Source organism: Acinonyx jubatus, chromosome A1 (genome assembly GCF_027475565.1).
Source record: "Acinonyx jubatus isolate Ajub_Pintada_27869175 chromosome A1, VMU_Ajub_asm_v1.0, whole genome shotgun sequence".
Lineage (NCBI taxonomy): Eukaryota > Metazoa > Chordata > Mammalia > Carnivora > Felidae > Acinonyx > Acinonyx jubatus.
In genome coordinates this window covers 50,535,295-50,562,978 of record NC_069380.1, presented here as the reverse complement: position 1 = coordinate 50,562,978, position 27,684 = coordinate 50,535,295, and the positions used below count along the sequence as shown (strand labels likewise).

General features: G+C 36.4%; 1 protein-coding gene across 13 annotated transcripts in view; it reads left to right on the top strand.

Annotated features, from left to right (window-relative positions):
* MYCBP2 (MYC binding protein 2) overlaps positions 1 to 27,684 on the top strand; it is a 281,767-nt gene that overhangs the window by 119,178 nt on the left and 134,905 nt on the right. For all 13 annotated transcript variants that reach the window (XM_053216756.1, XM_053216750.1, XM_027065047.2 and 10 more), the window contains 9 exons: positions 8,347 to 8,519; positions 9,465 to 9,590; positions 9,677 to 9,804; positions 15,644 to 15,735; positions 19,102 to 19,236; positions 20,816 to 20,899; positions 21,915 to 22,011; positions 23,593 to 23,785; positions 24,288 to 24,562. In XM_053216756.1, coding sequence (XP_053072731.1) covers positions 8,347 to 8,519; positions 9,465 to 9,590; positions 9,677 to 9,804; positions 15,644 to 15,735; positions 19,102 to 19,236; positions 20,816 to 20,899; positions 21,915 to 22,011; positions 23,593 to 23,785; positions 24,288 to 24,562 — 1,303 coding nt within the window. The remainder of the gene's footprint in view (positions 1 to 8,346; positions 8,520 to 9,464; positions 9,591 to 9,676; positions 9,805 to 15,643; positions 15,736 to 19,101; positions 19,237 to 20,815; positions 20,900 to 21,914; positions 22,012 to 23,592; positions 23,786 to 24,287; positions 24,563 to 27,684) is intronic.

The following is a 27,684-nucleotide window of genomic DNA, read 5'->3' as shown; positions in this document are numbered from 1 at the left end:
ATTTGTCCATTTCTTCCAGGTTGTCCAGTTTGTTGGCATATAATTTTTCATAGTATTCCCTGATTATTGCTTGTATTTCTGAGGGATTGATTGTAATAATTGCATTTTCATTCATGATTTTATCTATTTGGGTCATCTCCCTTTTCTTTTTGAGAATCTTGGCTACAGGTTTATCAATTTTGTTTATTTTTTCAAAAAACCAACTCTTGGTTTCATTGATCTGCTCTACAGTTTTTTTAGATTCTATATTATTTCTGCTCTGATCTTTATTATTTCTCTTCTTCTGCTGGGTTTGGGATGTCTTTGCTGTTCTGCTCTATTTCCTTTAGGTGTGCTGTTAGATTTTGTATTTGGGATTTTTCTTGTTTCTGGCGATAGGCCTGGATTGCAATGTATTTTCCTCTCAGAACTGCCTTCGTTGCATCCCAAAGCGTTTGGATTGTTGTATTTTCATCTTCATTTGTTTGCATATAATTTTAAATTTCTTCTCTAATTGCCTGGTTGACCCATTCATTCTTTAGTGGGGTGTTCTTTAACCTCCATGCTTTTGGAGGTTTTCCAGGCTTTTTCCTGTGGTTGATTGCAAGTTTCATAGTATTGTGGTCTGCAAGTGTGCATGGTATGATCTCAGTTCTTTTATGCTTATGAAGGGCTGTTTTGTGACCCAGTATGTGATCTCTCTTGGAGAATGTTCCATGTGCACTGGAGAAGAAAATATATTCTGTTGCTTTGGGATGCAGAGTTCTAAATATATCTGCCAAGTCCATCTGATCCAATGTATCATTCAGGGCCCTTGTTTCTTTATTGATCCTGTGTCTAGATGATCTATCCATTGTTGTAAGTGGAGTGTTAAAGTCCCCTGCAATACCACATTCTTATCAACATGGTTGCTTATGTTTGTGATTTTTTTATATATTTGGGGGCTCCCGTATTTGGTGCATAGACATTTATAATTGTTAGCTCTTCCTGATGGATAGACCCTGTAATTATTATATAATGCCCGTCTTCATCTCTTGTTACCACCTTTAATTTAAAGTCTAGTTTGTCTGATGTAAGTATGGCTACTCAGCTTTCTTCTGACTTGCAGTAGCATGATAGATAGTTCTCCATCCCCTCACTTTCAATCTGAAGTTGTCCTCAAGTGTAAAATGAGTCTCTTGTAGACAGCAAATAGATGGGTCTTGTTTTCTTATCCATTCGGATACCATTTGTCTTTTGGTTGGAGCATTTAGTTCATTTACATTCATTGTTGTTATTGAAAGATATGGGTTTAGAGTCATTGTGATGTCCGTAGGTTTCATGCTTGTAGTGATATCTCTGGTACTTTGTGGTCCTTACAACATTTCACTCACAGAATCCCCCTTAGGATCTCTTGTAGGGCTGGTTTAGTGGTGATGAATTCCTTCAGTTTTTGTGTGTTTGGGAAAACCTTTATCTCTCCTTCTAATCTGAATGACAGACCTGCTGGATAAAGGATTCTCAGCTGCATATTTTTTCTGTTCATCACATTGAAGATTTCTTGCCATTCCTCTCTGGCCCACCAAGTTTCAGTAGATAGGTCTGCTACTACCCTTATGTGTCTAGCTTTGTAAGTTAGGGCCTGTTTATCCCTAACTGCTTTCAGAATTCTCTCTTTATCCTTGTATTTTGCCAGTTTCACTATGATATGTCATGCAGAAGTTTGATTCAAGTTACAGCTGAAGGTAGTTCTCTGTGCCTCTTTGATTTTAATGCCTGTTTCCTTCCCCATATCAGGGAAGTCTCAGCTATGATTTGTTCAAGTACACCTTCAGCCCCTCTCTCTTTCTCTTCCTCTTCTAGAATTTCTATGATACAGATATTGTTCCATTTGATTGCATCACTTAGTTCTCTAATTCTCCCCTCATACTCCTGGATTTTTTTTATCTCTCTTTTTGTCAGCTTCCTCATTTTCCATAATTTTGTCTTCTAATTCACCTATTCTCTCCTCTGCCTCTTCAATCCGTGCTATGGCCGCCTCCATTTTTTTTTGCACCTCATTTATAGCATTTTTTAGTTCCTCCTGACTATTTTTAGTCCCTTGATCTCTGTAGCAATAGATTCTCTGCTGTCCTGTATGCTTTTTTCAAGCCCAGTGATTAATTTTATGACTATTATTCTAAATTCTTGTTCCGTTATATTGCTTAAATCGGTTTTGGTCAATTCGTTAGCTGTCGCTACTTCCTGGAGTCTCTTTTGAGGAGAATTCTTCCGTTTCGTCATTTTGGATAGTCCCTGGAGTGGCACAGAACTGCAGGGCACTTCCCCTGTGCTGTCTGGCGTAACTTGTGTTGGTGGGCGGGGCTGCAGTCAGACTAGATGTCTGTCCCCAGCCCACCACTGGGGTCACAGTCAGACTGGTGTGTACCTTATCTTCCCCTCTTCCAGGGACAGGACTCACTGTGGAGTGGTGTGGCCTCTGTCTGGGCTGCTTACACACTGCCAGGTTTGTAGTGCTGCTGAGATGGGATCTGGCCAAGGGCATATTAGACGGGGTGGATCTGCAAGGTACACAGGGGCAGGAGGGGCAGGCTTAGCTTGCTCTGCAGTAGGTGGTCCCCTGCGGGAGGGGCACTGCAGCACCAGGAGGGAGGCAGGCCCCTTGGAGGGATGGATCCGCAGAAGCATAACATTGGGCATTTGCATGGTGCAAGCCTTTATTCATTTGTTGAGAGAGAGAGAGAGAGAGAGAGACACACACACACACACACAGTGTGAGTAGGGGAGGGGCAGAGAGAGAGGGAGACACAGACTCTGACGCAGGCTCCAGGCTCTGAGCTGTCAGCACAGAGCCCGATGTGGGGCTTGAACTCACAGGTGAGATCATGACCTGAGTCGAAGTCGGAAGCTCAACCCACTGAGCCACCCCGGAGCCCCAGTTTGACACCTTTTTAAATGCATGTATTTTTAAATACAAATAAGAATATATTCATTTTAAAAGTCAGATTTTTTGCTAAACAACAATTTCTAGGTCTTTCCAAGTCACTACTCTAAGAACTGCTTTTTTATTAAAACTGTATAGAATCCTGTAGTCTGGATATACCAAAATATACTGATCTATTTCCCTATTAATGAACAAAATTTTTAGATTATTTTTTAATGTTTCAGTATTATCTATAATGCCCCAGTGAACACACAAACACACACATGTATATAAGCACAGAGTTTTATACTCATGGGAGTGTATTGCTATGAGGTGGCTTTCAAGAAGTGGAATTGCTGAGTCAGAAGATAGTCAGAATTGTCATATATACCTGCCCTTTTCTCCCTTAATACTCTCTTCACCAACCGCATGTGAGGGTCTGTATTTTCCCATACTATCTGCATCACTATACAGTTATTATCATTTAATAATATTAAATACTAATATTAATACTGTATGCTAATACTGCACTATTATTTTCAATTTTTGCTATTTTGATTTTATTCTATTAATATTTAAATACATACTATATGATATGAGATAGACAATGTCGTTGCTCTTAGGGAAGTCATCTTTTTTTTTTTTTTAACAGAGATAAAGACTGTACAAAATGATTATGTAATATACTTTACAGAGCTTGCTCAGCATTATTAAGGAAAAAGAGGGTGCTATGATTGAGGTTAACAGCAGTGACCTATATTCCATTCAGTGGAGATAGTATAAGTTAAGACCTTAAAATATAAAAAGAACCAGGCATTTGAAGAGTTAAGAAAAGTTTTCTGAGCAGGGAGAGCTTAGTAGACCCAAATGCTTTGGTACCAGCAAGAGCTTGGCTGTGTTTTAGGAACTTGAAAAAAGCCAGTGTGGTTAAAACATAGTGAGTGAGTGGCACAAAATGAATTCAAAGGAGTAGGCAGGGCTAGGACATGCAGGACTTTGTAGGGTAGATCAAGAAATTTGAGTTTTCTTCCAATAGGAAGTTTTTGTAGGATGTTGAGTTGGGAAGTGACACTAAGAGATTATACTTACTGTGTGGAAAATAGATGGGAAGGAGGCAGGCACAGATACAGGAGGTTACTGCAGTAGTGCAAGGGAGAGAGGATGGCATGAAACTTAGGGTTGTGGTGGGAAAGATGGGAGGAGAAGGCAGTAGCACATAGTTTGGAATAGAGCCAATAGAACGTGGTTGATTTGGGGGTGGGGTTGTGGGGGGCAGTGGTGGGGGTGGGGGCAGTGGCCATTTAAGGAAAGAAAGTGTTCAAGGATGATTCCCAAAGTTCTGATTTTGGCATTTGAATAGACATTAACTGAGCCAGGAGAGGCAGAGAAAGGAACAGATTTTGTCAAGATTTCTGTTTTTGACATGTTAAGTAGGCAGTTAGAGAAGTGAGCCAGGCACAAAGGACTGGTTTGGACTGGGAATGTAAATTCCAGAATTTTTAGTTTATAGGTATATCTAAAGGGGTGTTTTTGAACGAGAGCACCTAGGCAGAGAATGTAGGTTGAGGAGAGTCCTAAACTTAAAACATTTTAAGTTAGGGGAGAGAGGAACTAGACAGGAGACTAGAAAGAGCAGTCAGTGAACTATTAGAAAAATCCAAAAGGGTGTGCTGACATGGAAGTGAGAAGGGGATGGATCATAAAGAGGAGCATTTAATGATGTTGAATATGCTGAGGGCTTGACTAAGTAGATGACAAAAAATTCCATTAGGTTTAGCTACTTAGAAGTTATTTACAACTTTGAGAATAATTTCATGCAAGTGTTAGATGTGCAAACTAGATTGGTATGGTTTGAAGAGTGGGGATTTCCACTTTTGGCAATTTGATGAACTAAAAAAAAATGAGTTTAAATTAAAAAAAATTTTTTTATGTTTATTTATTTCTGAGACAGAGAGAGACAGAGCATGGGTCGGGGAGGGGCAGAGAGAGAGGGAAACACAGAATCAGAAGCAGGCTCCAGGCTCTGAGCTGTCAGCACAGAGCCCGATGTGGGGCTCGAACTCACAAACCGTGAGATCATGACCCGAGCTGAAGTCAGTTGCTCAACTGACTGAGCCACCCAGGCACCCCAAGTTTAAATTTTATACATTGCTTGGCACTCAGCTAAGATATCACTAATATAGTGCCCCTCTCTTCCACCCCTACCTACCTCAAAGAAAGAAAACCAGCATAAAAATAAAAATCATACCTCATGAGGTAACCCTTGAGAAGTAAGCAGTCAGCACTGTAAACACAGGATTTTGCTGAGGGCAACTGCTGATAAGCAGTGCTGCAGTTTGGAAAACAAACATTGTGCCAGCTACAAGGTGAGGGAGATGGGAACTGATCCTGAAAATTCTGTTAAGCATCTGGCCTTAGAATGATGCTGAAGTGGGATCAAATAGGTAATACCCCTCTGTCTCCAGCACAAGGCCAGTGTAAATCCTCCATGCTTTGGTACCAGCATGGTACCATAGGTTTTAATGAATTAACATTCCATCAAGTATGAGCACCAAGTCAAAGATTGCTTAACATACAAGTAATATCACTTTTAATGAAATTCAGCAAGAGACAAGCAATGAGATCTTGGAATTATCAGAAATAATATAAATTATATATGAAATGTTTAAAAAATAAAAGATGGAATTGAACAACAAAAGAAAACTCATAAGACTCAAGATGATGAAGCATATTTGAAAAACAACCAACCAAAACTTTTATAAATGAAGAATAGTTTTTTACACAAATGCATGAGTAGATCAGATTTGAACAAATGAAAGGGAATTACACAAAATGCCACAGAGACAAGAATATAAAAAAAGTGGGAGCGCCTGGGTGATTCAGTCGGTTAAGCGTCTGACTTTAGCTCAGGTCATGATCTTGCAGTCCGTGAGTTCAAGTCCCACATTGGGCTCTGTGCTGACAGCTGGCATTCTGTCTGTCTCTCTCTCCCTCTCAAAAATAAATAAACATTAAAAAAATGTTTTTAATAAAAAAATGTGAAAGAGATTTGAGAATATAATGAGAAGATCTAGTACATATCCAAGAAGAAAATATTAGAAATTAGAGAAAATAAAGGAGACAAACATTTGAAGAGATAATGCCTAATAATTTTCCAGAACCAAAAAAAGGTTTAAATTTGCAGATATCTGGGACGCCTGAGTGGCTCAGTTGGTTAAGCGTCCGACTCTTGGTTTCAGTTCAGGTCCTGATCTCACAGTTCATGAGTTAAAGCCCAGCATCTGGCTCTGTGCTGACAGCATGCAGCCTGCTTGGGATTTCTCTCTCCCTCGTTGTCTCCCCCTCCCCAACTCATGCTGTCTCTGTCTCTCTCAAAATAAATAAATAAAACTTAAAAAATAAAAAAGTAAATTCACAGATATTAGAAATTATGTGTTTCCATTATCTACAATCAAGAGAAATTGTAGTGAAATTATAGAACACTAAGACTAAGATAAAAATCTTAAAAGCAACTAGAGAAATAATCACACACACAAAAACTAATTAATAGATTAAATTAAAACTTAGTAGTACAATTATATTAATGCTACTAATTATAGCAGGTACTTTCATAGAATTTGTTCTGTGCCAAGTATTATTTTTAAGTTTAAGATAAAGATTTTTTAATAATTATTTTTAATTATGGTAAAAAACAACATTTAACCATTTCTAGTTGTACAATTCAGCAGTGTTAGGTATATTCACATTGCTCTACAGTAGATCTCCAGAATGTTTTTATCTTGCAAAACTGAAACTCTGTACCCAAAGAACGGTTCCCTATTACTCTGTCCCTCTAGCCTGTAGCAGCCACCATTCTACTTTCAGTGAATTTGACCAGTTTTGATATATAAGTGGAATCATACAGTATTTGTCTTTTTTTGTGACTAGCTTATTTCTAGCATCATGTTCTCAAGATTCATTCGCATTATAGCCTGTGACAGAATTGTTTAAGGCTGGAATAACATTCCATTGTATGTCTCTACCACATTTTATTTATCCACTATCCATCCATGGATGCTTCAGTTGCTTGCACCTTTTGGCTCTTGTGGATAATACTGCTATGATTGTGAGTGTGTAAATATCTCTTCAAGATTGTCCTTTGTATTTAGTAAATTTGGATCATCAAGCACCATTGATTGACAAAACCATCCTTAATAAATGAATATGATTGTTAGCTGTATCTGACATAAATCAGATTTTCAAAAGAAGCTGGGTATTCTGTATAGGAATACCAGTTGTGGAAAAAATGAGAATTTTGTTCTTCCTTCCCATTTACTCTTGTATTAATGCTTTAGGGAAACTTATAAAATTATCCACAGCAGCATTTTTTTGTAATGGAAAAATTGAGTGGTTTTCATTTTTTTGCCATCATTAGTAGAATGGACAAATAGCTGTAATATAGTCACATGAGCTATTAATACTCTATAACAATGAGAATGAATGAGCTTGCAGTTATACACCATTGTATAAATACGTTGTAAGCATATTCTATTGTTTGAAGAAAGCAAGCCACAGAAAAACACATAAAGTGTGTATCCTGTTCATAAACAATTCAAAACATGAAACTTAAATAATACACAATTTTGATATAACATATGAGAAATCATAAACGTAAGAAGAGAATGATAAACTTTTAAACTTCAAAGTAATTGCTACCTTTGAAAGAAAAGGAAAGAAATTAAGTAGGGAGGGAGATTCAGGGCACTTAAAAGGTAGTAGTAATGTTCTTTTTACTGGTGCACATTATGGCATTATTCTTCATACCTTATCTTGAAAATATTTTGTTACTATTCTTTTGTATGTACTCTGTAGTTGATTAAAACAACTTTTCCAAAAAGAATTCATAGCAAAAAGTTGGCAAAGAAATGGAGGCAGCTTTTTGAGAATTTTTTTATGGAAGAGATAAGAGAAATGAGATAATGGTGGGGGGTATTGTGGGTCCCTTATGGTTTACTGTTTATTAGTAAGGTTGAACACCTCCTTACACTTTATTTGTGTTTCATTTGTGGAAACAGCATTCCAAGTCTTTTGTCCACTTGTCTTGCAGGAGCTCTTATACATTGTGAATACTGTTCTTTTGTCTCGTGTGTTTCACATATTTTCTTTCAACTTGCCCTTTGTCTTTAGACTTCATCTGTAGACTTTTTGTTGTACAAAGCTTTATATATGTGTGCACCAGTGTACTATTGCTCCTGTACTCATAAAAAAAAATCATAGCCCGTGTTACTGTTTCATTCAAATTATTCCACTTATAGTGACATAAATCATTTTATTTATATACTTAGCTCAGATAGAGAAAATAATGAGCTACATTTTATCCTCTTTAAGCTGACTGTATGTAATCCCTTTGTATCATCAATTCTACTTTAGAAAAATTTTTTTAATGAAACCATATGTTGAAGTGCTATAATTATTCTTTCTTGAAGGTTTCGACCAAATACCAGAGAGCTGTGGTGTTACAATGCAGTGGTTGCTGATGCCAGACTTCCCTCTGCAGCAGACATGCAGTCCAGATGTAGTATTCTAAGTCCTGAACTTGCCTTACCAACAGGATCAAGGGCTCTCACCACCCGATCTCATGCAGCTTTGCACATTCTAGGTAGGGTTGCTCTTTGATGACCAGTTAATTTTCATTCATGCAGTGTGCTGAGAATTTTTTTTTGAGAATATTTAGATTTGTATGTCATTTTTTCATGTGTGTTAAACAACAAAATACTACGTGCAATGTAAGTTAAACCCCCTAGCTTTAAGAGGTTTGTTTATCCAACAAAGAACAATACATCAGATTTGAACCAACATAGTTTGTGTATGTCCAAGTATAAAGCATCTCTGAAGATAATTTTCCTAATAGGTATTTTTTTAAATAATATCTTTGTTTAGGTTAAATATATTAACTTTAGAGATACAGATAGAATATTCAAATATATAATTATAATATTTAATTTATATACATTAAATGACATCCTATAAAATACATATTCATATAATTATAAATTTTATACATATTCTTTCTTTTTTTTACATAACACAGTTTCTCTTTACTTCTATTTAATTAATTTGAAATACAGCATTTTTTTAGTTTATATAGATACTCTGTTGGTGGAAATTTTGTACCAATCCACATAACTACTTATTTTGTTGTTTTTTAAAAAGATCCTTAAAAAGACTTATTTATGTTTATCCAAACCTAGCAGTTGTGAAGTCATATTCCTAAGTATAATTACTAGAGCATACATATAATTCCTTGCTTCTTTTTTCTCAAATTTCAGCTGGTAAATCATTATAAACATCCAAAACTAAAGATGCAGTTTTTTGCAAAACATTGACGTATAGAATGTGTTTAAATATGACAATTACCTAAGCAGTGGAGAATTCTTACTGGTTATAGGTGTTCTCTCATGAAACATTGTTTAAATTTTGGAATACATTTATTGAGCACACTCAGAGTTAACTATTTTAATTTATTCCCTACATCATCTCCTGTCATCAATATTGTAGGAAATTTTAATTTCAAGGAGTTGAATTTTTGTTTGTTTGTTTTTAGGTTGCCTTGATACCTTAGCAGCTATGCAGGATTTAAAAATGGGTGTTGCAAGTACAGAGGAGGAGACTCAAGCAGTAATGAAGGTTTATTCCAAAGAAGATTATAGTGTAGTGAACAGGTTTGAAAGTATGTATATTTATCTTTAGGAAATATTGTTTTATAAGTGAAATATAAATATCTTAAAACATAAATTATTTATTTGTGTCCTTTAGGTCATGGAGGGGGCTGGGGTTACTCTGCCCATTCAGTAGAAGCTATACGTTTTAGTGCTGACACTGATATTTTACTTGGTGGCCTTGGTCTGTTTGGAGGTAGAGGAGAATATACTGCGAAAATTAAGGTAAGCAGTTTTTTGACACTGTTGCCCTTTTTTGAAGATGTTGGTTTTGACTTAGCTTATTATTTTATATATATAATATATATGAAAAAGGACTTGAGGAAACATTGCTAAAATCTAATATAATAATACTAAATCATTGACTCATTAGAAAAGCAAAAGTCAAGAAGTAAGGAAATGATGGAAAATGATTTTATAATAATTTTAGGCTGAAAAAGACTATAATAGTCAATCTCAATCCTTTGTGCTGAACTTCCTAGTGGTCTAGGAACAGCAGTACCTTTTGATATGCCTCCATTTTTGTAGCCACTTTAATAACGAGGGCACAGCTGTTTTGATTCAAGGACATTTTGAGGTAGCCTTAAAAGTCATTAGGGGGTCTGGGTGGCTCAATAGGTTAAGCATCCACCTCTTGATGTCGGCTCAGGTCATGATCTCCTGGTTTGTGAGATCAAGCCCTGCAATGGGCTCCATACTGACCGTGGAAACTGCTTGGGATTCTTTCTCTCCCTCTCTTTGCCCCTCCCCCCGCTCATGTGTATGCTCACTCTCTCAAATAAAGAAACTTTTTAAAAAGTTAGCATTTCTGATGCCAAATACTATGTAAACAGACATGATCACCCTAAGAGTGGGGACCAGGAATGAAGTGAGAGATGGAATATGGGGTATGGAATTCATCAGGTAGATAACATAAAAATAATCAAAAGTCCTAAGTTTACTTTACCTGTTCATCTCAGAAAAGACCTGCAATTATTGCAAGCAAAGGATGTGCTCATTCTTTGAAAATTCACTAACAGCTTGAATGTTCTACTTCTCAAATTAATCTGATTTTGCCTTTTTTTCCCCCATGTTTATTTATTTTTTTGAGAGAGTGACAGAGTGCGAGCAGGGGAAGGAGCAGAGAGAGAGAGGGAGACACAGAATCTGAAGCAGGCTCCAGGCTGTGAGCTGTCAGCACAGAGCCCGACACCGGGCTAGAACTCACAGACTGGGAGATCATGACCTGAACCTAAATTGGCTGCTTAACCAACTGAGCCACCCAGGTGCCCCAATCTGATTTTGCCTTTAAAGTAAAACTATAGTCACTGCCTTAATTTCAATAGCAGGCTTCATTAAAAATTCTCAATTAAATGCCATCTGTTCAGGAGATAAATTCTTAGTTCTCTCAATAATATCTAAAAATTGGAATGCCTGCGTAGTTCAGTCAGTTAAGTTAAGCAGCCAGCTTCGGCTCAGGTCATGATCTCACAGTTCGTGAGTTCAAGCCCTGCATCAGGCTCTGTGCTAACAGCTCAGAGCCTGGAGCCTGCTTCAGATTCTGTGTCTCCCTCTGCCCCTCCCCTGCTCATACTCTTGTCTTTCTCTGTCTCAAAAAACGAGTAAACATTAAAAAAAATTGTTTTAATATCTAAAAATTATATTGTTAAAACTCCCTTAAAATGATGGTTTTTGAGGACACTTCCCATAGAGACCCACCCAGAGCTGACAGACTTAAAAACATTTGCTTATTTCTGGCTATGATCGTAATACATGTGGTAAAGAAACACAGGTAATATAGAGATTAAGGAAGTAAGAATTAGAAGTCCCTAGGGATAGGGATGGAGTAATGATTAAGGATACCTATGGCATAGATAGATAGATAGATAGATACACACATACATACATACATTCATACATATATACAAAGGAAGGGGAGAGGGAGGGGAGGGGAAGAAGGAAGAGGAAGAAGGGGAGGAAGGACAGTAGTTTTAGTTTTTGGCTTATTTCAGAGCAACTTCTTTGAAAGGGTTATTTTAAGATGTCTTGATTCAAAGTTAAGATTGAGAAGCAAACTCCGTGAATTACATAATGCTAGTTTGGCACTGTCTAGTAAGTTTATCAAGAAGATATTTTTTTTCTGGCCCTGAAAAGTTTTTTGTTTTGTTTTGATGATATTGAACACCATACTGACCCCTGTCTCCAGTAGTTGTGGTACGGAAGTATATAGGCCTTCCATAATCCTGTCTTTATAGTGGATGTAATTTTTTTTTCTAAGTCTCAAATCCTCCCTTATTCCTCCAGTACATTGGATGTGAACTTGCCTTTGTAATTCAGTTATTAGTGAGTAAACTAAGGTTTTCCAACAGAAGTCTTTTTTTATTCCTCCACTCACCTCTCCAAGGTATACATTTTTTTTTCTAGCAGTAAGCCTCTTTATTTTTTTGTTTTGTTTTGTTTTGTTTTCATATCTCTGGTTGTTTCTTCTGTCTTTTTTGTAGGTTTGTCCTCTTCTACCTGGACACTAAATGTTGGATTTCTTCTAAGCCCAGCCCTAGGGCCCTATTTCTACACTTTATATTTTCTCCTAGACATTCTCTTCTAAGCCTGAAGTTTAAATAGCTGTCAGCATACCATGATGTCCAAATTTAGATCTCCAGCTCAGACTTCTTCTTTGACCCATTTCCATGTAAGTGCTTTAAAGGCATGACAGTTGTTAGTCTTTATATCTCAACTGAATTCATGCTCTTTCCCCAGGACCTGGCTTTCTTCCAGTAGTCCCTTTCTTAAATAGTACCATCCACAATATGCTTGTTACCCTAAGTCAGAAACCTAGACATCTTTCTTGTTGGATCCTCCTTTACCTCCTTCCTGCTGCTAGAAGAGTCTTCCACCACTAACTACTCTGGGCAAAGGTACTTGTCTTGGACTAGCCACCTAGCTGGACTCTGTACATATTCTTACTGACATGCTTTGTGTTTCCATTCTTTCTCTTCCCTTTCCTTCTTGAATCCACTCTAATCACGTTTTTGCCCCACCCACTCCACCAAAACTGCTCTTGTCAAGGATGTGAGTGGCTTCTGATTGCTAAAGCCAGTGGTCAATTCTCACTCCTCATCTTCCTTAACCAGTGGACATAATTTAATCCAATTAAACCCTTCTTTAAAATACTGTCTTCACTTGGCTCCTAAGGCCCCACACTTGATTTTTGTCCCGTCTCACTGACTGTTCTTCTGAGTCCCAGCCTGGTTACTCATCATCTTCCTGACTTCTGAGTGTTGGAGTGCCAGAACTCAGTCTTGGACACTTTTTAAAGTCTGTTCATCCCTAAAATGATCCAGGCTTATGGCTTTTTAAGTATTTTTCCTCTGATTACTTTCAATTTATTAACCTCCAAAGTCATAGATACAGCTCCTACTTCACATCTCCAGTTGGATAGCTAATAGGTGTTTCGGATATAACATATTCAACACTAGGCTTGTGGTGATCTCTCTAATAAACTTGTTGTTCTGATGTTTTCCCCATCCCAATTAACTGACTTAGGATAGAGCTAACTTTATTCCTCTACCTGCTGGGTCCAGAAATCTTGGAATCATCCTTGCCTTCTCTCTTTCACACCCCACATCCCCTTCGGCAGCAAACACTGTTGGCTGAACTTTGAAAATAAAGCCAGGATTTAACCACTTCTAAAAACTGTTCCTAATATCAAATCAGTCCAAACCATAGCCATTCTCACCTAGATTATTACAGTAGCCTCCCAACTTGTATCCTGCTTCTGTCCTTGCTCCCTTTATTCTGTTCTCAGTACAGCAGAGATTTTCTTAAAATGTCCACCAGAGTATGCTACTCCTTCTGTTGGGATTCCTGCAGTGTCTTCTAGGATTAGATTAAGAGCTACAGGCCTTAGGAGGGCCCACAAAGCACCACAGAACTGCCTGCCATTATCACTCTGACCTTATATTATACTAGCTGTCTCGCTCTAATCCAGCCACAGTGGCCTGCTGTTGTTCCTCAGACATGCCAGACATAGTGAAACCTCAGGACTTTTACACTGGCTACTTCTGCTGACTGCAACTCTTTAGTACCTCCGTGGATCACTTCCTCATTATATTCAGGTCTTGATTCTCTGGTGAGCCTATTTAAAACAATCCTCTCCCGGGGCACCTGGGTGGCTCAGTCGGTTAAGCGCCCGACTCCAGCTCAGGTCACGATCTCGCGGTCCGCGAGTTCAAGCCCCGCGTCGGGCTCTGGGCTGATGGCTCAGAGCCTGGAGCTTGCTTCCGATTCTGTGTCTCCCTCTCTCTCTGCCCCTCCCCCGTTCATGCTGTGTCTCTCTCTGTCTCAAAAATAAATAAACGTTAAAAAAAAATTTTTTAAACAATCCTCTCCCTTACCACAAATTTAACTTCCAATTACCCCATTTTTTTATTTGCATTGTTCTCACCTGTGTGGCCTTGGCTGTTCCTAGGACACTACACAGTATGTGTTGAGAAATATTTGTCGAACATAAGGGGGAAATCATTAAGGACCTTTATATTATGCTACATACAAAGCAGGGAATGAGAAACCACTGAAAAATTTTAGATTACAGAAATAGTCTAATCAAATATTCATTTTACAGAGTACTAAGGATCATTAAAAAAAAAACAGAATGCTTGTGGTTTATGGAACCCTTGTGGAAATGGGCCAGAGCAAGGAGAGAATGGAGATAAGAAGACTGATGAGTTCTAGCTAGTAACAGTGAGCATGCGTGAACTGACAAGCTATGGTACCAGCAATAGAATAGATGTAGTGATGGCAGAAAGATACAGGAAAAAGGATTATTCCAGATTTTTTATCTGAGTGAGTAGGTGATGATAATCAGAACGGGGAAGGCAGGGGAGAAGGGGAGTGACTCATTTTAGAACTAATGAGGTACAGCTGTAGGAGAGGAATGCAGTGGCTGTTGAGAACAAGATCTGAACTGGAGACAGATTTTCAAATTATTAGCATATAACTGATAAAATGAGACATCTAGCATAGTAATTATCCAGTAAGTTTTAATGCTCCCTTCTCTTCCTCCTTAGTGTTTTTGTAGTTTACCTGCTATATAATTCTCCAGAGAAATGAGGGCTTTTTTTATATGTGTTGGTCCATTTTTGAAGAAAAAAGATCTCTTCCTAATAATTCTCCTTTATTTTCACTTAATTTCATAACTTTTCATCTTTGATATCTTCTCTCTTATCCTTTCCTCAGACTTTCTGGTCCTCCTCCCCTTGTTTATACCCATTTTATTTCATTCTCTTCATCTCTCCTGTTCCTGTGCCATATTACTTTGAACTGTTTTAAGGATCCTTATCTTCTATTATTCCTCTCTCTCTCCATAGCTAAAATTTTTCTAGCCTTTTTGTTGCGTATTTTTCTAAATGCTCCATGAATATTATTTCATGTAATTCTCACAATTACTATGAAGTAGGCACTGTTAGTATCCATTTTCCTTTTATGCGTGAGGAAACCAGGTCCCATATCTCACAGCTTGTACGTGTTGAAGCAAAATTCTTCCTCCTTGGAAGCTCACTTAGATACAATGCATTGGATGAATTCTTTCACCTCCTTCAGATGTTTATATTTGGTACAGAAGAACTTGGAGCATTTACTATAAATAGATGAATATATAAATAAACTGAAATTAATATAGGCCATGAGTTTCTAAATTTAAATGTGTAGGTTTGTGTATTCAACATTAAAAAAGCAGGCATTCTGGGGCACCTGGGTGGCTCAGTCGGTTAAGCATCCAACTCTTGATTTCAGCTGAGGTAATGATCTCACAGTTCATGGGATCGATCTCCATGTTGAGCTCTGTGCTGACAGCACGGAACCTGCTTGGGATTTTCTCTCTCCTTCTCTCTCTGCCCCTCCCCCATGCTCTCTCACTCTCTCAAAATAAATCAGTAAAACTCAAAAAGAAAAGCATGCATTCTGATTTTTACATTCTGCAGTGTCCAGCACATTTTTGGAAACACACAAAATTATAAACATATTATTCAGCAGGTTTGCATGATTGAATGACAGACTAGAAACGATGTGTTTTTTCTCCTTTCCCCAGCTGTTCGAGTTGGGTCCTGATGGAGGAGATCATGAAACCGACGGAGACCTTCTTGCAGAGACTGATGTATTGGCTTATGACTGTGCTGCCAGGTAATGATTTCCCAGTTACTCAGCATCATCCTTACATACTTAATATGAAAAATTCATTGTAAGTGAAGAAACAAACATGAAAAGGATGTTTTAAATAATCCGTGATAAGATGCTTGAGATATTAAATTGTGTATAAGTGTTGCATTTAACAGAGCTGCATTAAAACTAACAGTATTTTCCCTATTTGTATTTTATAAATTATTTCTCCATTGAAGATTGGATGAAATTATACATATATTTTATATACCTTTGCTTTCATGCATCCCTTAGAGAACAGCTACTGTGCTAGCTTTCCAGTGATGTGATACAATTATTTACTACCTGGAGCATGTATATAGTATCAAATAGAGAAGGCCAGAAGTCCAATCACCTGTGCGCCCTAACACCATGCCCATAGTATGTGCTTATTTGTAACATGCTTGGGGTGGTGGCCAGCTTTTACTGAAACCTCTTAGGAGGTTACCAGAATCCAGATGTTTATTTATAAAGCTTCATTAAGTAAGAAGAGACTTAGATTTTATCAGTCCTCTCTGTATAATGCCACAGAATATCTCCAACACTATGTTATGACAAGTTAGTGATTTGAATCAGGGAACATTATGGTGTGAAAGAGAATAAATTGAACTTCAAAATAATAATAGTATACTTCTTCCCAGTGATAGTTACGTTAAAACCTGTGTGTCATACGTGAGCTTTTTGCTAGTGAAAATGTGATTTCTGAAAATGGTAGTAAGGCATTGAGTCTGCTTTTAACAGATACGTACTTTGAGAACAAAACAGCAAACTTAAAGAAAATTCAGACTGTTTTTTCACTTCAGGCATTTACCAATGTCAGGAGATACTTTTCAGTCATATTTTCTGTGACAAAAAATGAAGATCAGGAAAAGTTAATTGATTAATTTTTAACAAAGCCTTAAGATGCCATTGTCATTTAGCATTTATTTTTGAACATGTAATTATGGGTCAAAAATAATATTGTTTCACATATAGAGAATCATGTAGAGTGTATTTATTTGCCAACTAACAAAGCCCAGGTTCCTACAGCTAGCATTAAAGGACTTCCATAATCATTTATAGCATCTTTTTTAACTTACTTCCTACTAATCGTTTTTATCTGTCTTAATGCTTTAACCCGACTGGACCCCCTGTCATTTTCAGGCGCTGTTGTGTACCTTCATACCTCTACAGTGTGTAAATTTGTCCCCTTCCTCAAATACCCTTGATTCTTTTTTCTATCCCAGTTTCCCAGCTACAACCACTATACTCCATTACCTGGAACTAAAACTTGTGTGTATCTTTATCAGATGTCCTTATTTATATACATGCTTTCTCCTTCTATTTTGGTAAAATTTTTTGTGTAGTTACTATGTGACGGGCACAGTTCCAACACTTTATTTGAATTTGCTCAGTCCTCAGAACAATCCTGTGATCTAGACCTCATCTTCATCCCTATTTTCAGATGAAGAAACTGAGTCACAGAGAGGGTGTAATAATTTGCCCAAGGTCACACAACTAGTGTTGTGAAGCTGAGCCTTGAATTCTGGCCATCTGACTCCAAAACCGTTTTCTTAATATGCTACCTCTGAAAAAACTTGACTTAAATAAATGAACTTTAAAACTAAAATTCAGAGTTTCATTTTCCAATGACACTGGCATGGTTTGTTTGTTTATTTTTAACAACAATTAAAAGATTTTGTGTTATTTTAATATGAAAGTTTTATAACATTTAAGCAAGTTGTAGAATTCAAGGTTGAGGGGTGTCATCACCACAACACAAATGACTATTATTATTTGTGTGTTCTTGTCAAGACTTTTTAATTTTTTTCTGACTTTTTTTTGTTTATTTGTGTGTTTATTTATTTCAGTGATCTCTATACCCAACATGGGGCTCAAAGTCACAACTCTGAGATCAAGAGTTGCGTGCTTTTTTAACTGAGCCAGCCAGACACCTTTTTTTCCCTCTTCCTTTAATTTTTTCTTCTTTTTAAAAAAATTTTTTTATTATTATTTTCATTTAAATCCAAGTTAGTTAACATATAGTGTAATAATGACTACAGGAGTAGAATTTGGTGATTCATCACTTACATATAAAACCCAGTGTTCATCCCAACAAGTTCCTCCTTAATGCCCATCTCCCATTTAGCCTGTTCCCCCACCCTCCTCCTCTCCAGCAACCCTCAGTTTCTTCTCTGTATTTAAGGGTCTCTTGGGGTGTGTCTCCCTTTCTGTTTTTATCTTATTTTTGCTTCCCTTCCCCTCTGTTCATCTCTTTTGTTTCTTAAATTCCACATATGAGTGAAATCATATGATTTTGTTTTTCTCTACTTCTCTTAGCATGCATAATACAGTCTAGTTCCATCCATGCTGTTGCAAATGGCAAGATTTCATTCTTTTTGATCAATGACTAATAATCCTCTTTATCTGTTCGTCAGTTGATGGACATTTGGACTCTTTCCATACTTTGGCTATTGGCTATTGTCGGTAGTGCTACCATGAACATTGGAGTGCATGTATGCACTCTTTTTTTTTTTTAGACTTTTATTTTTAAGTTTATTTATTTTTAATGTTTATTTATTTTTGAGAGAGAGAGAGAGAGTGCAAGTGGGGGAGGCGCAGACACACACACACACACACAGAATTCGAAGCAGGCTCCAGGCTCTGAGCTGTCAGCACTGAGCTCAACACGGGGCTCAAACCCACGAGCTGTGAGATCATGACCTAAGCCGAAGTCAGATGCTTAACCGATTGAGCTACCCAGGTGCCTCTATTTATTTACTTTGAGAGAGGGTGGGGGAAGGGCAGAGAGAGAGAGAGAGAGAGAGAGAGAGAGAGAGAGAGAGAATGAATTCCAAGCAGGCTCAACATGTCAGTGCAGAACCTGATGCAGGGCTCAGACTCACAAACAGTGAGATCATGACCTGAACTGAAATGCAGAGTTGGAATGGTTAACCGAGTGAGCCACCCTGGTGACCCCAGACTTTTTTAAACAGAAGGTTTTTAATGATGTTTAATAAGAATATTATACAATGTATTTCATGCTTTGTTTATAAAGGATTTAAAACCAATAAATGCAGGGTGCCTGGGTGGCTCAGTCAGTTGAGCGTCTGACTGGCTCAGGTCACGATCTTACAGCTGGTGAGTTCAAGCCCCACATCGGGCTCTGTACCGACAGCTTGGAGCCTGGAGCCTGCTTCGGATTCTGTGTCTCCCTCTCTCTCTGCCCCTTCCCCATTCACATTCTGTCTCTCTCTGCCTCTTAAAAATAAATAAACATTAAAAAAAATTTTTTAATAATAAATGAAACCAATAAACACATGCATGTAGCAGGGCAAAGCATTGTCTTTGACTCACTAATTTTTCTCTCAGAGAAAAGTATGCAATGATGTTTGATGAGCCAGTTCTCTTGCAAGCTGGATGGTGGTATGTAGCATGGGCTCGAGTGTCTGGACCCAGCAGTGACTGTGGATCTCATGGACAAGCTTCTATTACCACAGATGACGGGTAAGCAGAATGTTTAAGTATTACTTAAGCAGCTCTCATTTTTGTTAGTGGAATACTGTTTTAAAAGCTCAGAGGTCTTTCAGTAAGGTAAAAATGTTAGTAAGACTAGAATATAATATGACTGCCAAACATTTAAGTTTATGTGATCTCATGCCAAATTTAAGGTCTAGACAGAACAGGGAGACAATAGGACTGCTATTCTTTGCTCTTGCCATTTGTCATTTGTATGTATTTCTGGGTGTTATATTGTTTAAGAACTTATTACCAGTTAGAAATTATATAAAGTGACAAGGTAAATGAGGAATTTGGAAACCATAAAAAAAGGAATAAATACTTGCTGTGCAGTTTGATAGTTCTTATGAAAGCAGTTTATAAATTGCAGAGCTTTGGGGCGCCTGGGTGGCTCAGTCGGTTAAGCAGCCGACTTCGGCTCAGGTCATGATCTCGCGGTCCGTGAGTTCGAGCCCCGCGTCGGGCTCTGTGCTGACAGCTCAGAGCCTGGAGCCTGTTTGGGATTCTGTGTCTCCCTCTCTCTGACCCTCCCCTGTTCATGCTCTGTCTCTCACTGTCTCAAAAATAAATAAAATGTTAAAAAAAAAATTGCAGAGCTTTGGCAATATGAGATGGTACAGTTTTAATAAAATGTAGGGAAATTTACTGCTTAAATTTCATATATAGAGCATTTTTCAGTTTATAAAATACTTTCATATCTATATTTTCATTTGATGGCCTCAACAATTACGTGAAGCCATTATTAGCCCTGTTTTCCTCTCAGGGGAATAGAGAGACAGAAAGTGAAGTGATTTGCTTCACATCATATCGCTGCTGTGTGGCAGAACCAAATCTAGACCTGGAATCTCTTGAGTCTAACTCCATCCTTCTTTATTCTCAGTACTGATTTTGTGTGTTTGGAAGGACCATTACTTAGAAGAGAAATTCAGTTTACTCTTACTCTTCTTGAGCATGAGTGAAAGTTATGTAACAGTATATTTCAAATAGTTATGTTCTATTCATAACAGAGCTGACCAGAAACAGAACAGACTAGTGTAAGAGGTGAAATCTTTGTTCCTGAATGTTCAAGTAGAATGCCATAGAAGAATCAAGTCAGCTGTAATGTATCCCTTTCTACTTACTGTAAGATTACGTGTTAGCACCAGGGAGATTGCCTTGGTCCTGGACCTCATGATTCCACATGCAGTTCATTGAACTTTGGAGTATCACAGCAGTTTAAAGCTGCTTTAAATAGAAGGTATCATGTGTGTGGTTGAGCACATTTTAAACTGTAAGTTGAAGTATTTTGTTACTAGCTTATTGTTCTGGTTAAAGTTGAGCTGGAGGGACCTGCCGCTTACCCATGGCTGCCTGATCAGGTTCATTTCCTTCATTTTATTCCTTAAGCCACTCAGAGCTTGAACCAGAATAAAAACAATTCCTTTTTACTTGTAGGTTTTTTTCTTAAAGAATGGATCTCTGTGCATTAACATATATTTGAAAAGGCAATTGTCAGATTTCTTATTTTCTTTCATGAATCTCAAATCATGTTGTTTTTTGGTGTCATTGTTATTTTTTCTCTTCTTAGGGTTGTTTTCCAATTTAAGAGTTCAAAGAAATCAAATAATGGTACAGATGTTAATGCTGGTCAGATACCTCAATTATTATACAGGTATTTAGCATATTTACAGTGAATTAATATGGTTTGTTCCTCTGTTATAATGAGCTAGGATACTATAAAATATATGACATAATGAGAGAAATCACTTGAAGCACCCAGCAAACTATAACATACCAGAAGAAATATAGCTACTTTTAACAAAAACACTTAATTTAATATTTTGTATATTTTTAAACATTTTCTACTTTGAGCATGATTTGAAACTTCACCTCATGACTCAGACTATCTGTATTATGCCATTAACAGTATTTTAATCTGTAGATTTTCATAGCTATTTCAGAATATTATAAAGTAATAAAAATTTGTCTTAGAGAAATGATATTGGGGTGTTCGATAGGGATTTCAGATGCAGGCCTGATTGATTTGCTGCTGTTTTGTGTTTCCTGTTTGTCTTGTGATGGAATGAATTAGAAAAATCCCTACTGCTAAAAGTTTCCACTTTTGAAGTATGAAACAGTAACTTGTCCATGTGATAGTACTTATTATATTTGTAACATTATTTAAGAATTTTAATTACTTTATGGTATTTGAGACATTTATGGAAGCATATGCCTATGTGTCTGTCTACCTGTTTCTAAACTCAATAATTTACTCAATAATTACTCAATTTTTAGAATGAAGAATTCAAATAGGTAACCCTCGCTAGAAAAAAATGTCATTCCTTGAGTAGTAAAAAATCAAAAGAAACACCTCTAGAGCAGTAACTGTCTCTTATGTCTTCCTTTCCTAATAATCACTTTTAAAAATCGAGGTGGTTTAAACCTCACTTTTCCCAGGAAGGGATTTTTGTTTGTTTTTATGCAATTTATTACAGTTATTATTTGTAATATATAGCATTATGAACATAGCAAGTTGCTTGGACTACTTCTGGGTACACTGATTAAATGATGTTTTAATTATATAGCACTTAATATTTAATAGCATATTTTGCTATTTCAAAAATGTATATTTTGAAAAGTGTCATTGGACCTTCTAACATAAATTTATGTGTATCTGCTACTTTCAGACTTCCAACCAGTGATGGTAGTGCCTCAAAAGGCAAACAGCAAACCAGCGAACCTGTACATATTTTAAAGAGATCTTTTGCAAGAACTGTCTCAGTGGTAAGCCATTTTTTAAAAAATTTCAGGTTCTTTGTCCAGTGCTCCATTTCATTTTGATGTTTGGCGGTTAGCCACCCTTCTGAGAGTTTATCTCAACATAGTTTTATGAACTCAGATTTGTTTTTAGATTAGCACTGACATCCCAGGGCAAAGAATAAATAATATGTACTTTAAATAATGGGAAAATAGAGATGTTGGCTGACTTTAACATGATCTTAAACATGAACTGAAATAACTGGTGGGTTTTCTAGTAAATCTTGTATGAATACATGTGCTGAAGGAGAAAGTGAAGGAAAAGTTAAGGCTGATAATTGCCTAAAAAGTGCTAATCTAATGCTTGAGGAGCTAAGTAGAAGAGTTGTATATTTAACTCAGGGCTCTGTTGAACTACTTGACCGTCTGCATTCTACATTCAAAACTATGCCACATTACTGGGGTTACTAGTGTAGAATGGAAAGCCAACATGATGTAATTGAGAGATCATGGGAAGTCTGAGTTAAGTTCTTGTCCTGTACTAGTTGAGCATTCTTATGCAAGTTATTTAAATAAACTGATAGCATCAGTATGAATTTCTGTTGACATAAGGGATACAAAAATGCTTTTTTAATTGTAAGGCACTATATGAATGTGATTCATTAATGTAGTCAGTAGTCTTTCATGTTGGTAAAATGCATAGGGAGAATGTTTTCTTTTTCCTTTTTGTATTAGTTTTTTAAAATTCCAACATTAGTTTGGAATAGGGTAGAGTAGGGGTAAAACTATATTAAAAGTACCCTAAAGTTCTTTCCCTGTCACTCTGTTATTACCCCATATAACTACTGTTTACATTTTGATGTATATCCTTTCAGACCATTTTTTATATATACACAAACTTATTAGTCTTTCATTCAGTATGCTATGTAACCTTCTTGTTTGTAATGATAAAATTTTGCATCTTTTTAAAATTTTCATAGGATACACTAAGTACTGCAGAACAACTAGAAATGCAATACTACAGCAACGGCGTAGTTTAATTTTGCTTTCAAGTAAACATAGATTTGTAAATATTTTTTATTTTTTTCCTTACTTATATGATAAACTAGATAGGTTGAGAGCAGAGAAACTTAAAAATGTATTTTTAGTGGTGCCTGGGTGACTCAGTTAAGTGTCTGACTTTAGTCGTGACCTCATGGTTTGTGAGTTCAAGCTCCACATTGGGCTCTGCACTGACAGCTCAGAGCCTGGAGCCTGCTTTGGATTCTGTGTCTCCCTCTCTCTCTGCCCTTCCCCCACTCACACTCTTGTCTCTCTCTCTCAAAAATAAATAAACATTAAAAAACAATTTAATGTATTTTTAAATAGGCAAATATCGAAGAATGTTGTTTTTATAGATGCCTAACTACTGTACCTTTTTTGCCAAGCTTCAAAGGTACTCCTAATGGTAATGTGGTAAATGAACTAATAGAATGTCTATTATTTGCACTAATCAAAACACAGTAAAAAGTTCAAATAAAGTTTTGAAGTTGATGCCATCTTTCCATTTGATTCAACCTATGGATCATTTGAACTAACTGTTACCTGTTTTTTCATATTCTGGATTAGGAATGTTTTGAGTCATTATTGAGCATTCTTCACTGGAGTTGGACCACCTTAGTCTTAGGAGTTGAAGAACTTAGAGGATTAAAAGGATTCCAGTTCACAGCGACACTTCTAGATTTAGAGAGACTGCGCTTTGTGGGTACCTGTTGTCTGAGGTTATTGCGTGTCTATACGTGTGAAATTTACCCAGTATCAGGTATGAAGCTTCTTTTTAAATGACTTTAGGGAGAAAATATTTGAGACATTGAGAAGGTCTATATGGGAAAACCAGGAATTTAAGATCCCCAGCTGCCTTTAACCTCCAAAAATGAGGGGAGAAAGTCAGCTTTTGTGACCTTTATATATTTACTTACGAAGAGTAAAATAGATTACATGTTATGCTGATAACAAAAAGTCATGTCAGGCTAAAAATTACTCTAATAATGTATTATTTTAAACAGATTTGGTCAAATAGAAAACTTTTGAACAACTCATTTGGACTTAGAGGCTGAAACCAATATTTCAGGGTCATTTTTTTTTCCTACTTAGATTTTTAAAAGAAATAATTTTGGACCGCATTTAATCTCTAAATTGTTTCATCTCTAGGTTATGAGTACTTGTGATTTCTAGTTACATAGGAAATTACTTGAATTATATTAAATGTCTCCATCCATATTTATTATCCTATTTAATTAGCAATCTGCTTTGTTCCCTCAAAGCTACCGGAAAAGCAGTTGTGGAAGAAACTAGCAAATTAGCAGAATGTATTGGAAAAACTAGAACTTTGTTAAGAAAAATTTTATCAGAAGGAGTTGACCACTGCATGGTGAAGTTGGATAATGATCCTCAAGGATATCTCAGTCAACCTTTGAGTCTCCTAGAAGCTGTCCTTCAAGAGTGTCATAATACCTTTACTGCCTGTTTTCATTCTTTCTACCCAACTCCTGCCTTACAGTGGGCTTGCCTTTGTGATCTGCTGAATTGTCTGGATCAGGTAATTTAAGTTTGTAAAATGTTAGTTGAAAATATGATATGTTACTTAATACTCTTTAAAGTGCTGTTGCCTCAATCTTTCTAACTTTTATAAAAGGTTAATTAGGACATTGGTTTGGTATATGTGACTTAAATAAAGTTGAAAGACATTTTTTTTTCTGTTTGCTTTACCATTTTTACTTGTAAACTTGACAGGCACATTGTGCAGTTGCTGATTTGCTTTTTGAATCTGAGTAATAAGCATGTGTGCGTAAGAGCAAGAATAGTTGTGAGCAAGTGTGTAAGAGCAAGGACAGCACTAGAAGGGCAGCTCCTGCAACCTCCTTATGTGCAGAATGGTCAGGAGAAAGAGCTGTGAGTGAACTTGCTTGCTAACATCATTCATTCATGAGGAAACCACAAGCCTCATAAATGTGTATGCCCCAAATCAGTTTCAAAATGCTTGAGGCAAAAAAATGGCAGAACTAAAGGGAGAAATAGACAAATTCACAGTGATAGTTGGAGACTTCGACACTCCTCTGTTAGCAATTAATAGAACAACTAAACCGAAAAATCAGTAAGGAAATAGAAGATCTGGACAACATTATCAACCACATTGGCTTTACTGACATTTATAAAACAGAATGTCAAGTGCACAATACACGTTATTTTCAAGTATACATATCTTGCTCACAAAGATAGATCATATGCTAAGCCATAAAATAAGTTTTAGTAATTTCAAAAGATTAAAATTAAAAGTTTTCAGACCATAATAGGACTAAAGTTAAAATAAATAGCAAAATATATTGAGAAAAGCACTAAATATATGGAAAATAGACAATAATTCTAAGTAACCAGTGAATTAAAGAAATCCAAAGGAAACTTGAAAATATTTTGCACTGAAAGATAAAAGTATAACGTCAGAAATTGTGAGATGTAGCTAAAGGAAATTTATACTTTTTAAAATATTTATTTATTTATCTTGAGAGAGGGAGAGAGAGAATCCCAAGCAGGCACTGCACTCTCAGCACGGAGCCTGACTTGGGGCTTGATCCCACAAATTGTGAGATCATGACCTGAGCTGAGACCAAGAGTTGGACACTTAGCCAACTGAGCCACCCAGGTGCCCCAAGAAATGTATACCTTTAAATGATAATACTAGCAAAGAAGAAAGGTTTAAAATCAGTGATCTAAGTTTCTTCCTAAAGAAGTCAGAAAGAATTAGCAAACCAAAATAAGAAGAAAGTAGTAAAGATATTGGGAGGAAATAATAAAGATAAGAGCAGAAATCAGTAAAGTAAAAATAGAGAAAATTGACCAAAAGTTGGTTCTTCAAAATTAAAACCAAACTAATACACTCATAGCAAGTCTGATTGAGAGACCAGAGATGAAGAAAAAACACAAAATGCCATTATCAAAAATGAAATAGCGAATATCAATATAGATCCAAACAGACATTAAAATGATAAAAGAATATTTTGAACAGCTTTATACCAATAACTTATAATTTTAGGTAAAGTAGACAAATTTCTTGAAAAATATAGCTTAATCAAAACTAGCACAATAAGAAATATAAAAATCTGAATTGCCTTCTATTCATTAAAACATTGAATTCATTATCAAAAACTTTCCCACAAAGAAAACTCCAGACCCAGATATTGTTATTGGTGAATTCTGTCAAACCTGAAACAATATCAATCTTTTACAAATTCTTTCAGAAGACATAGGAGACAACATTTCCCAACTGGTTTTGTCAAGTTAGCCTTACACTGATACCAAAACCTGACAAAGATATTAAAAGAACATATTAGTACAAATTTTACTCAGAAACATAGATGCAAAAACTCTTAACAATATTATCAAATCAAATCCAGCAATATAAAAAATATATCACACCAAGTAGGGTTTTTCTTGGAAATGCAAGGTTAAACTTTCAAAGTTCAATGTAATTCACCATATTAACTGAATAAACTGGGGAAATTGTATAATCGTCTCAATAGATACAGAAAATGTGACAAAATTGGCACTTATCCAATGGTGAAAACTTCCATGCAAACTAGGATTTAAGGAAACTTCCTCAAGCTATGATTATAAAGGATCTCTAGAGAAAAATGCATAGTTAATATCAAACTTAATGGTGAAATACTGAATACTCCTCTAAGCTTGGGAGTAAGGCACAAGGTGACTGTTGTCACCACTTCTATTCAGCATTGTAGAGGAAATTCTAGCACCTTCTCCTCCCCTAAGAAAGTTCACTGTCATCAACAGGGCATCCTAGCCTATTTGAAAGATATTCTAGGGATGACATCGGGGTAGGCAACTTTGTTTTTATTTTATTATTACTGTTTTTTTAGCTGTTTACATACTGAATTTATTATTCTTGTCATTAAAAATGTATTTCTTTGTGGTAAAAACACTTAATATGAGATCTCCCTCTTAGATTTTGAGCATACAGTATGATATTGTTAACTGCAGATGCAATGTTGTATAACACATCACTAGTGCTTACTCATCTTTCATAACTGAAACTTTATACCTGTTGAATACCAGCTCCCCATTTCCCCCTCATCCTATCCATACTCTTCTCTGCTTCTGTGAGCAGACACTGCATATAAGTGAAATCATGCAGTATTTTGGCTTGCTGTAACTGGATTATTTCACTCATAGTGTTCTCCAGGTTCATTGATGACCTATAGCAGAGTAGTGTATTTTACCACTCAATTTCCTGAGATAAGGTTATTGCCTGGACTGGTGCACAGCTTACTCTCTCAACCTGTCCAGTCTCATATGGTTTTCTTTACTACTGAACTGGCTACAGAACAGGCTAGCATTAACAAATGTTGGTTTAACATATAGGATATTGCTGTTAACCTGAATTTGTAGTACAAATGTTTGATGAACTAAGTAACGTATACACAGTTTTTGTGAATTAGGATATCATGTCTTGATAAGTTTTTAATATTTTGTTACAAAATTTTACAAGTATGCTGTTAATTTTCTGAACAGATATATAATGTGATGACATATTTTGTAACCTTAGTGAAATGTTTATTATAGTAATTCATTATGCTACATTACCATTAGTGAAATGTTATAGTTGCACAGAATTATAATTTAAATCAGTAATTATTTGAGGAAAATTGT